The sequence below is a fragment of the Cryptomeria japonica genome, chromosome 3 (assembly GCF_030272615.1).
Source record: "Cryptomeria japonica chromosome 3, Sugi_1.0, whole genome shotgun sequence".
Taxonomy (NCBI): Eukaryota; Viridiplantae; Streptophyta; class Pinopsida; order Cupressales; family Cupressaceae; genus Cryptomeria; species Cryptomeria japonica.
Genome location: NC_081407.1, coordinates 736,173,991 through 736,187,210, shown reverse-complemented (window position 1 = coordinate 736,187,210; position 13,220 = coordinate 736,173,991). Strand labels below are relative to the sequence as shown.

Sequence of the window (13,220 nt, the reverse complement as noted above, 5' to 3'; positions counted from 1 at the left end):
AATCCATACTTTCTATCAAAAATCAGTAGTTAAGATATTTCAAACATCAAGGATTTTTCAATACTTATCTTAATCTTGAGCACTTGGAATGATCATTCTCAATGTATGAAGATTCTAGTGGCCTCGGATCCTTTATGGCTATAGCACCCCCGGAGGAAAACTGGTTCTTACACATAACCCAACCTGCCTCACAGCATAAATAACACAACCTTGACCAGAACACTCTTGGGTGTACATTGTACCCTACTTATCTTAATCTTGATCACTTGGAACGGTCATTCTCACTGCAAGAAGATTCCAATGGCCTTGGGTCCTCAATGGCTATAGCACCCCCGGTAGGAAACTGATTCTTACATAGAACCCAACCTACCTCACAGCATAAATAACACAGCCCTGGCCAGGACACTCTTGGGTGTACGTTGTACCCCCAGTTGGACACACGTGTGCCCCCTCTCCAAATGCCCATAGCTCACCAAGCCACCACCTTTTTCTTCCATGAGTGATCTCCATGCCCCTTCCAAGTCTCACATAAATGACTTATATAACTTTTTAAGGGGTGGTTTCCAAAGCATCACACGCTTTTGAAAAGTCGCTTTTAATTATCCTTTAATAAATATAATTATTCCTCTCCTTTAAGAGAGTTCTTCATAAACGTCCTTTATCAATCTTTCTTTAAACAAAAGGATTATAATGTACTTTATTTTTATCTCCCTTTTTAATTCCAAAAGGGTTATTTTATAACTTTATCTTCTCTTGGAGAAAAAGTCACATAACATCAAGTGCATGATCAGCATCTATAACCACAAGACAATAAACGACCTATTACATATCAAGGAGGTGTATCAGGACCAAAGAAACAGGACTCCGACTCGGCAAGGCCGACTCGGACTCAGACTCGAGACTCGGAATCAGACTCGGCTGGACTCAGGAAAGTGAAAACTCAAGAAATTTAGAGATTTTTAAAGATTTAAAACTTTTTTCATGCACCCTTTATTGAATACACCTTAAAGACACAATAACATCATCAAACTTGGCTCATTTGATTACATACACAAGTATACATCAATCACATAAGCATAAACGCAAATTGTAGTTGAAGGAAATAACAAACATAGATATATAAATATTGTCAAATGTATACAATATTACAAAACTCATGGAATAAAAAATCCATGTCATCATATGATCATCATCAAATGTTCCATACACATACCAAAGGTAAATACAACTACAAGCCTATGGCTCAAAGGAGTGTGCACCCTCTGGCCCCGGCCCCCTACGAAGGTGTCTAAGGTAGGTCCTGGATGATTCGGCAGCCATAGCCGCTCCCTGTGACACCATGCCATGCTCACCAACATCAAGAACATCTGTGTCACTATCAGTATCTGCCTCTGAATCTCCTGTCTCTACTCGTGCTCTCCGCTCCTCCTCTGCCATGGCTACAGCCTCAGCCTCTATATCTACCTGGTCGATCCAATCAATATCATCATCACTAAAGACAAAAAAAAAGAAGTTTAAAAAACCTTTTAAAATGTTTTTTTTGCCTTTTTTTAAGCCCAGCCGGCAACCGAATTCCAGGCACGGGACTCGCCGAGTTTGGCAATTTTATGCCAAACTCGCCAACTCAGTGAGTCTGGCGAGTTTACCCCCTGGACTCGGCCGAGTCCGAGCCCAAGCTCAATGGACTCGGGGGGCATGACTCGGACCCGGACTCGCCGAGTTTGGGCGACTCCGGGCGATTCCCGTTTCTCTGATTAGGACCTCCTATACTTGGTTCCAAAAGAAGTCCATTTCTGCAGACTGCTATATCAATAAAGAAACAAAAAAACAATTTCAACAAGCCATTTGACAACTTTGATAGGTGACCCACATAATTGTGCAGTCTCCAGCTAAAGAGGCCAAATAATGCTTGTAGGTTGGTGAGACATCACACAGTAAACAAGAGTTGCTCTTGAACTAATAAGACCGATGGTTGTTGTGCAATTAAAAACTGTTGGGTTAGACTGATATTTAGCAGATGGGGCCGCTGAACCACTTGGTTATATCATTGTCTCTGCAATGCATTTCATTAAATTATCCCTGAACAGGAAATTTTATAGGAAATAAATGCATTGCCCTTGTTGTCGGTTGGTCATTACAAAGTGCTGGAGACATTTATCTATGGTGTTGTCCTGCATTTCTTGATCCTCCTTTTTCTATTGATAGTTTTAATGATAGAGTGGCACTCTGGCATGGAGTGCTCAGCCTACAACAACATCCATACCAGCTATGAAGACACCTTGAAAATTGACAATTTAAGCACCTTGTTTGAGGCAAGGCTGAACAAAACTGCAAACCTTTTGATCAAAATTCACTGCAGGTCTGATCTCAAGAAGAGATGACAAGCTTTATAGGGCTTTGGTGCTGGGAGGTTGTATGCTAGGCTGCTTTGGCCTCGTGGACATTATTCAAAATCTTTCATTCATTCATTCAATTAATTGGAATGTAAATGGGTCTCTAAATAAGGCTTTTGATGCATTGGTTAATTGGGTTCAAGCTCAGTGAGAGCCTGATTTAATTGCTCCATGCTAAACAGTTGCTAGTAAACCTAAAGTCCACAGTAAAGAGCCAATCCCCCTGGCTACATCCTCATCATTAAATCCAAGCTCAAGGATTCCTTATAAAGGTATGCCGGTTCTATGGAGATGAGTAGTCGGTACATGAAGGAGAAGTTAGTTGAGTAAATCAGCTGTTAGGAGTGATTAAAACATAACCTCATAAATGTAGATTTGTTAGGAGGGCAAAAACAGCCCAAGGGAGATATCCAAAATAAAAACAAGTTACATATTTGGGTTCCTCTCAAATGCTAAGCACTTTCAGAAAATGGCACCTGAATTTGAGACTATATGCAATAGATGTTGCCTGTACAAGTGGCGAGAATTGTGGAACAGACAAAGCAGACTGGTGATTTCATTTTCACCAATGATTTTCTAACTGGATAAAGTGATGATTTTGTAGAAGGGAAAGTTGTGTTATAGTCACTGCATAACGCAATGGTTTGTTTTTTCAACTTGCATAATTTAGCAATTTCATCCAAATCCAATGTATCAGAGGAAAGGACCTTGAGACATTTTGTCTTCATATTCCAGACTTTTGGGCTTCTTGTTTGAACCTATAATCCATGAAGGTTTAAGAGTTCAATTGAATGCAATGTGTGCAAGGCCATTCATACACCGTGTTGCAAAGAATATTTGCATGTGTGAGGATGTTACTGAAAAATGTTGATTTCCTTGAAGGCCTTGGGAAGGCAATAAGTTTCTGAAACTGCAAGAGATATGGTGGAGATGAGGAAGTGTGGCACTTGTTTCTAACAGTTACTAGGAGTTATATCAAACGTAATTAAAGAACCATACATCACATCATTGTGCACTACTGTTTTGTGGAATTGCGAGAAGAATCACATGGTTGGTAGTAGCAGGTTTCAACACGATATGCAGTGTATGTAGCATATATGAGAGCATGCATAGATTTGCATGACAAATGTATGATGTACATGGCAGCCAAAAGAGCTGTAGCAAGCAATAAGTTAAAGCCTTTGAGTATTGTTCCAGTAGCATAGAACTTGAGTCTCAAACCATTAAGATTTTCCTCCGGGTCCAAAACATCCCTGCAAACTGCTTTTGCTCCAGCTCTAACATGTCTCCCAGCTTAATTGTCTGCATTAATGCAAAGTTTAGTGTAGTGTCCTGAAAAGGCAGGAATCAAGACATTTATTTTGCCCGACTCTCAAAATTTGAACAGAAAGAATTATAGCATACGAAGTCATACGATACCATTTGTTAGTATTGTGACCTTAATCAGATTGTCTTGAAGGTGGAGAAAAGACCAGATCAGGTTCCAAAGGACTGTGACAAAAGACATAGGAAGCTTTAATGCTTCTGAAGTTGCTTGTGATAGATGCATTGATCCCTTAAGTTCAAGATGCCCTGATGCAGCTATGCTTTGGGTGAATCGCAAAACCAAATACCAGGCATCAATGGCAGGTCAAGCCTTCTATTGAAGGCCTTATTGTTTCATTCTAAGTTGCAGAAGGGTGTGTAGTTCAGAATTGCACTACGATTCACCTACTCGTAGTGGAATACACATTCTTACTAAGAGTTCAACTAGTGACTCTCATCCTGCTGCCTCATTTGCAAGGATTCCATTCCTAGATTCACCAATGGAAAGCATAGGGTCTAGCAGCCAAGGAAAAGCATTGATAGATGAGATTGCAGGTATGGATTATAAGTGGTTGTTGCAGAAACTACAACCACTCTTTTAGGAGAACGAAAGTCCACTACATCATTTGGCCTCTGTCCAGAAAGGGAGGAACCGCAGGAAGGGGATATAATCAAGTGATTCCCATGGATGAGTTCAACCTACACTTGACAAGAGATATTCATGCTAGTACAGTTCTAAACAATATTTTCATGAGGCCTCCCGATGTAATGTCCCCTATTTGGGATCACCTTCTATTTTACCCTAAATTCACAAATCCAGAGTGAAACAAGGGCAAACATAATTAGGAAAATAATTTTCATTTAAGAATAAGATAAGATAAACCTATTTTTCAAAACCTACAATGAGATTAGACAATATTGCAGATATAACTCATGAAATACATCCAATTCTAGGGTTAGGATATGCATAAACCAATATCAACAATTTCATTGAAACTCAACCATACTGAGGGTTGGAAGACATGATGAGGTGCCCCAAGTATCCTCTACTCTAGGCCCAACAGCAAGACCTTATCCTCTGCGGCCTCATGTGGTCCTTAACCGGTGGTACTCAACCATCATAATGAGGTGGTGTACCTAGTGAGGGCTTTACACCGTTCCCCTCCATCATATCAACCTCTCATCTCTTCTGATTGATCCACTTCAACAATTGACCCTTGTGGAGATAGTAGGGAAGCTACAATAGGGTGCCTTTGACCCTCAACCCTATGCCCAAGGTTAGGACCTTATCCTCCTTGGCCTCATGTGGTCCTTAACCGATGGTCCTTAACCATCATCATGAGGTGGCCCCGTGGTCCTTAACTAATGGTCCTTGACCATCTTTACGAGGCATTGTGCCTAGGGAGGAATCTATCACCGTTCCCCCTGTTGTGTCTCTTCCTTGTATCACAATTGCAAATAATGATAAAATATACAAATTATACATCATTATGTTTTATTATATTAACAATATTTAACATTCCCTCTTATGTCATATTAATTATATTGAATTAACAATATTATATTATATTATCAGCATCATATTGTATTAACAATACTATTATATTAACAGCAGCTTATTGTATTAACAATATTATATTATATTAATAGCAGCGTATTGTATTAATAATATCATATTATATTAATAGCATCATATTGTATTGACAGCAATCTTATATTCCCATATTTATACTGTACGTATTTATCAGGCAGTGACTGCTGATGTCTTTCCTTATGTTTTCCTTAATTAAGTAGTACATCCAGGTTTTTATATTCTTATGTCTCTTATATGAATTTAGAATTGATTGTTAATGACTGTTGTGATGAGTTAATGATGAACAGTTAGTACCAAACCGGTACTAAGAGGGGGGGGTGAATCAGTACAGGCAAAAACACTTTCCCTGAACCGGTTTGACTGTAAACACAGCACTTGACTGGCAAGCAATAACACCGGTCTAAATCAGATTACTACAGGTAAAACACAGTGAGAATGTGAAAGACATAAACCTGTAACCCTTAGCTTTCCATGCAATCTAATACCTCATTTCCACTTCACCCTTATGCAAAAACAAGTAATCTATCGTCAGAAATATAATGACTGCTAGTTCAACATGTTTTACCACTTTGACATAAAACACTAAACCATCACATGAAAGACATCACACATGACACACTAATTTTTCACGTGGAAACCCAACTGGGAAAAACCACGGTGGGGATGAATACCCACAAGCTATTCTTGAACTCTTTTGAAGTCCGCTCTGTTAGGAGCCTAGTCCGGTTAGAGACTTTTACAATAGGTTCTGCTAGAAACCGATCCTACTAGGGATCACCCGGTTAAGGGATGGCTAAATACCCGATTAAAGGTTAGAACCCTGTTAAAGGTTACCTCGTAAGAGGATTTGAAGAACTCATTGAGTTGAGTCACCCTGTTAAAGGATTTATACAAAAGCCTGTTAAAGCTACCCAGTTAAGGGATTTTCCAACTGCTAAAATGGTTACAAGTCAACAGGTAGTACATTGATCTGATAACAGCACTTAATGCCAAGGCAGATCCACTTTAGCTCCTCCTCTTCTGCAATCACACTCTGCAGGTATCAACACACTTCTCTGGTCTAGCAAGAATCAAGTATCTCTTCACTTGGATACACACATAACATTTGCCAACAATCTCAAAATGAAAAACATCATCGACCTTATAGGAAACAAATAGGTCAGTAGCATAAACCCTAAACCCTAAACATTTAGGTTTTACAGTCCAGTCGGTTCAATCCTGATCGTTAATCACACTGCATCGAATACAACAGTCTTGAACAGATCTCAAGACGTTCTCCAACGTTCATTCTTTGCCGCTTCAGGAAGCTGATAACTCATCATGCGCTCTCCATCGTTTACAGAGACTTCGCACATTCCCGAGGTAGATAGGATCAATCTCCATGCAAGATCCTCAAGGAAATCCTTCACGGGCACAAGGCTGGCATGGCAACACTTATTTGGTCTTCATTGCAATGCTAACTCATCACAAGATGTCATCAGTTGAATCGCACAATCTTGGAATGCATCAACCGGAAACCCTGAAGCTGAGACTACCAACCAGTAGTCATGCCAAATGAAACCCCGATACAAAACTTCCATATACCGGTTCCCATTCCAACATACCGGTTCACCTTGAACAAACATACCGCTTCACTTTTTCACAAATACCAGTTTACATCATCATACCGGTTCTCTTGCCAATTTGCTTACTACAACATACCGGTTCATACTTCAGCATATTGACATAATGACAACATACAAAATCATCATGTCATCATGCTCTGCACATATGCCAACATGTTGTTTCAGTTTATTAATGATAATATCAAATTGTATCATTAGTTTTAATTGTATTTAATTGCATTAACAATATTAAATTATATCCAAACTAATGGTTGTATTAGTGAGGTTAAACTGTATTAAAAGCAGCATGATATATTATCAATATTCCTCATACCCGTAATGATTACCAAACAAGGTGCTGCTGATATCACTTAATTCTTCCCTTTTACTCTTCTTATTCTCTTTTTCCCTTCGTATTCTCCTTTTCCAATCCTTCCGTCTCCTCTTTTCTTACTTCCCTTCTTTTCCTCTCTTTTCTCTTATTCTTCCGTGTCTGTCTTGTTTGGAGGAAGGTGGTCAAAGGTATTTAATTTCTTTGACTGGCTATAACCCTTCCTAAAGAATATGACTCCCCCTTGAGTCGTGCCTTTTCTGATTAAAATTTGTTATTCTTAAACACAGCCTAATGCATTGGTAAATTGATCGGTGCTTTGCTAATAAACAAATTTTGATATAAGTAATGCACATATTAATAAATTCTGAATAATTCTATTAATAATAATATGTGATGCACATATTAATAAATAATTTGTGTATAATAATTTTTATTAATTTGTGAATAATAATAATTTACTGAAATGTTTAAAGTAATTCATAAAGTGAATATATATATAGACATAATATAAGGGACATTACACCTGATCAGATAATGCACTATTCAATTGATTATGTCCCCGCACATAAAGAAGGAAAAGAAATCTTTACAAGGGTCAATGCTATGAAAAATGCCACAATGGCAGCCAGTACCTTTTGTAGAAACCTAAAATTGTCCCACACCTGTGAACAATAATTTTACCTATTATTCCTCCTTAATAATTAAATAAATTTAATTATTTAATTAATTTAATTAATTTAACTTTATTCCTTTATGTTAAAATTCAAAATTCAAATTTCCCTCCATTCCCATAATTAATATTTTTTTATTATTTAATTATTTAATCTTCTTCTAATATTAATTAAATAACTTTACACATACTTTAATTAAATAATCTTTATTGTTTAATTAAATCAATTTCTATAATCTTCCCTTTAATAAATTATTATTTGGTAATTATTTAATTAACTAATTATGTCCTCTGAATTGAACAAATTTCTTAATTTATTTAATTTCTCTCACATTTCAAATTTCAATTCTCTCCAAATTAAAATAAATGAAATGATAATTTCATTTATCCTCCTACGGCACATGTCTGATGACTAATTATCCTCTTCTCTCTAAATGCCACTGACTCTCAGTTCCACTACTTGTCTCGTCTAACTCATCAATCACTTTTTCTAATTAGTCACGCAGTCCACCTCTATCAAAATCATTTTTCCTAACTAACTCATCTATCCACTACTAACTTAGTCAGTCAAATGAGTTAACTTGCCCATGAATCTTAGTTACATGAGTTATCATCTCCCAACTAACTTGTCTCAACAATCCTCAACCATTAATCTCTCTGTGGAATTCTCAATCTTGATTGTCGATTCCAATCTCAAAAATCTATAAATCAATCCTCAATCTCCTATCATGAACAATCATGATCTTTGAATTCTTGTGCTATCATACTGCACGTATTGTGCTACGATTTTGAGAGCCATCCCACATAAGTGACAAGAAGGAGAAGAGCAATGGAAGCACTCACATGATTTCAACACCTTGGTTTGCATTTGTTTGTTTGGTTTATGCTCATTTGATGAATTTGTATGCTTCCTTCTTTGTTTACGATTAGAGGTTATTGTGATAGATTTTGAATTACTAGTTGCTCCTATGTTCTTTTGTATTCCTTTCTCATTTTTTAGTCGTTACATTTTGTAATGTCTCCATTTGGAAATTTCCTTAATTTAATCCTGAAACAACAATTCCAACTTAAGGTGAGAACTGTAATACAAAATTTATCCAAAATGAAAACATTTTATTATCATATTTAACTTAAAATTTGAAGAATTGTTTGAAGGATAAGACTTATCTTGATAACTTTCTCTGGTCTCTATACTTTTTATATACATCTCAATGTTGTACAGTGCTGCTGCTTAACTGAACCTTCAGATTAGAGTCATAATAAGATGGATTCTCCACTATTTAGGCTCCTTTTCATATACCTTCTATTTCTTAGAGACATGCTCTTTAGAGTAGATACTTCTTTAAGAGAAATGTCCCTCTATTAATTGTTTGTGAGTTATGATAATAATTATAGACCTTAACACTTCCTGACAACTACCATTTCCTTAACCATAGATTGCATTTTGTACTTGGATTATGAATCGCTGCTTATAATTATATTCTAGTTGTTTTAAACTCAGTAATTTACGGTTCAAACGCATCTAGCAAAGCAAGCCGGCCCTAAATACATTTCTATTTTCCAACCTTTGTTTCGACATGTAATTAATTGCATAGAAAACAAGCCATAGTTTCATTCTAAATCTTCTAGGGTTTTTTTACAGGACAAATCAACTAACAAAAAAAATGCAAATAGCTTACCTTTCCATAAGCCGATCCTAAAATGATCTTTCTGGATGTTCTTAACATAATTGCCCAAGTAACCGACTAATACTTGATGAACAAAACCCTCGAACATTTTCCTTGAGTTTATAGTGGCTTGTTATGCAGCTAACATTCGTCCTTGACAATTCTTTGTCAATCTGTCTCCTGCGACAATTTAAGAAAGAGCTTTCAGCGGTAAATATAAGGCACCACAGAATTTGTTTCTATGTTTGAATTTTTCCATTCGCAACGCAAGAACAAAGGCCAATTCTCCTCCTATTTGGCGATTCGCTGGCTTGAACCAGAGAAAGTTGCAACATTACCTAAGCCAAACTTTAATATGCAGCGTCAAACAGCAAGCAAATTAAAATCGTCAGTTCAACGCACAGAATTATAGTTTATGTATACAATGTGTATATCTATGTATATTTTGTTGTTGTAAATACATTAGCCTTGGGTGAGAAGTCATCTTTAAATTAAATGCCTTTTTTTTCTTAAAGTATCATTTGGGTTGAGTTTAAATTATACTAGCAATTGCATCTTGGTGTGCAATGGGTATGCCGAAAACAAGATTATTGACCAAAATAATAAATATTAGAAATAGAAGAATATTTGTGAAAAAAAGAATTGATAAAGTGACATATTGTAAATCATTTTTTTTTAATAGGTTGAACAAGTTTAATAATTCATCATATAAAGATAATTCATTTACGACCAATAGAATGTCATTGAAATGAAGGATATGAAGATTCATATGTTATAATTTGTACTATATATAAATCTGCAAAAGGATCAATGGTTAATGGTGTTTCAAACAAGTATGTAGAATATGTACAATATAATAACACACACTATGGAATTGACCACATGGTTTACATTATATTTGTTTGAATATAAGAATTTGAAATGTTCTTGGAACCTCTCAACCCAATACAAAATCAACATGTATAGACAAGATCCTAATTTTTTTTGCATATCTTTCCCATTAGGTTTTGCTTCAATTGATTTTTTATCCTTGTAAGAGGATACATAATTGTGTAGTTGATTTCTAACTATAAAGAAGAATAGTGGTCAAAACAATAATTGATAAAGTGACATAATGCAAAATAAACCTCTAATTTAGGAATATAATCAAGATCCATTACGAATAGTCTCATGTTATGTTACAATAGGGAGTTTTTTCATATCTTTCCCATTAGATTTTGCTTCAATTGATTTTTGATCCTTGTAAGAGGATACATAATTGCATAGTTGATTTCTAACTATAAAGAAGAATAGTGGTCAAAACAATAATTGATAAAGTGACATATTGCAAAATAAACCTCTAAATTAGGAATATAATCAAGATCCATTACGAATAGTCTCATGTTATATTACAATAGGGGGAGAGACAGACAGACAGACAGAGACAGAGACAGAGAGAGACTGAGAGACTGAGAGACTGAGACTGAGAGACAGAGAGAGAGAGAGAGAGACAGAGAGAGAGAGAGAGAGAGAGAGAGAGAGATGAGGATATCTAGATCCATTACCAATAGTCTCATGTTATATTTGCAATAGGTAGAGAGAGAGAGAGAGAGAGAGAGAGAGAGAGAAAAATGGATGGATAGAGAGATTGGTCTATTAATTGCATACATTCGTTCAATACATGAGGTCAATTGGTACATATTTTAGTAAATGATGTTTGTGCTCAAAGGTCTCAATAAAGAAGTATAGGTCCAAATCAACTATACATTCACTTACAAGGATCAAATAATAACTAGTAAAACCTTAAAAATAGAAAGATCATACTATATTACAAATAGGATCATGCTATGTTTGTGACAGGGAAAGATGGAGAAAGATAGGGATAGAAAGAGGGAGAGATACATGGTTGATAAGATAGGGATATAGATGGAGATGGGTATGGAGATATAGATAGAAAATAAGATAGGGATGGAGAAGGGGTTATGTGAGAGAGAGAGAGAGAGAGAGAGAGAGAGAGAGAGAGAGAGAGAGAGAGAGAGAGAGAGAGAGAGAGAGAGAGTGATATAGATATAAGAAATTATAGAGAGAGAAAGATGGGTAGAGAGATGAAGAGATAGATAGAGTGATTGACAGTAAGACAAAGGGAGAGAGGGGTAAAGCTAAAAGCCTAGTAGTGTCATTGATTCATTAGGGTTTTGCCAATCCATCTAAAGAATATCTTAAAATTAGAATGAAGGGACCCTATCAACTCACACGCACATTATAAAGTATATCTAAAAATTTTAAAATTATGCTAAAAATGATGTTGTTTATATGAAATGTTAATTGCGGGCACCTCTCATAAGTTTAACTATTGATAAAATGGAATCAATCAAAAAATAATTGTAGTTTTTTTTTTACTATTCACATATTTATAATACTAATCTAGTTCGTGAAATTTTAAGCACGGTTTTTTGAATGAATCGACATAATTTTATTTTAAGACTAACTAAACATATAATTAGCTTTCAAACAAGTAAACACACTTTTGATTAGTCCTCTAAAACTCTTTCATTTATAGTCACCATCTCCATTACATATATATTTGCAATCACAATCTACTATGTGAAATATTAAATAAAGAAATGTCTTAAATCTAAGAAATCATCAAATCATTTTTGTTATACAACTAAACACACTTTGTTAGGTGCTCTTAAATTTTGAGTGTGAAATCCTACTTGATTGGGATTTTTCTAATGTGAGTAGGTCATGCCTATACCTAGTTTTATTTTTTGGTTTTCAAACTTGTTGATTAATGTTCGACTATTTTTTGTTCATTTTCTCCACAAATCTTTTCAAAGAACAAATTGCCTATATATAATACAATATATAATTATTAATATATAATATAAATTAAATTGTATATGATATAATTATATTATCATTATATATAACAATTTATTTTATAAATTATATTATTATTAAATATTATATTCTACAATAAAAACTACTGAATACAAATATAAATTATAATATAAATTAAATTATATATGATATATTTATATTATTATTATATACAACAATTTGTTTTTTAAATTATATTATCATTAAATATTATATTCTGCAATAAAAACTATGGAATACAAATATAAATTATTATAATTAATAATGAATGTATTTTTATATTGAACAAATTAAGCAAACATGCAAATATAATACAATATATAATTAATAAATAATCTAAAAGTTAAATTATTATTTACCATAATGTCCATCTCACTGCCATAAAAGTTGAAGGATGCTGGAAAATTTGCTACTAGTCCACTACCAAGAAAATTAACAAAGCATGCAAAATTATTGCTTTGGCTAGCAAGGATGATACGTACCATGTACAAATTAACTTGAATGATTCAATCCCTCTCCATGTTTTAAGCCGCGTGTCAAAAACAGCATAGATGACGATACCATTTTCCTCGTACAGTGAATGAATTTTTTCTTGTGATAATGCTCTGAATGGTGGACAGTGGAAAAGCAAAATGAATAGGTACGGGTTAATAAAGAAAGAAATATCGAAAGCTATGTGTGGATTAATTTCCGTGTAAGTCGCTAACAAATGTGCATTGATACAAGACAAACCAAACCGCCTTTACTGCGTGAATTAAACAAAAATCGAAAACATGATACGGCAGGGAAGG

The 13,220-nt window shown here is 35.0% G+C and overlaps 1 protein-coding gene across 1 annotated transcript in view; it reads right to left on the bottom strand.

Moving 5' to 3' along the window:
• LOC131074913 (uncharacterized) overlaps nucleotides 1-10,033 on the bottom strand; it is a 305,681-nt gene extending 295,648 nt beyond the window's left edge. Inside the window, exons 1-2 of the mRNA XM_059218550.1 lie at nucleotides 9,906-10,033; nucleotides 9,580-9,747 (exon numbers count right to left, since the gene is read on the bottom strand). Of these exons, the coding sequence (XP_059074533.1) occupies nucleotides 9,580-9,676 (97 nt within the window). The 5' untranslated portion in view covers nucleotides 9,677-9,747; nucleotides 9,906-10,033. The remainder of the gene's footprint in view (nucleotides 1-9,579; nucleotides 9,748-9,905) is intronic.
• Between the last annotated feature and the right edge of the window lie 3,187 nt (nucleotides 10,034-13,220).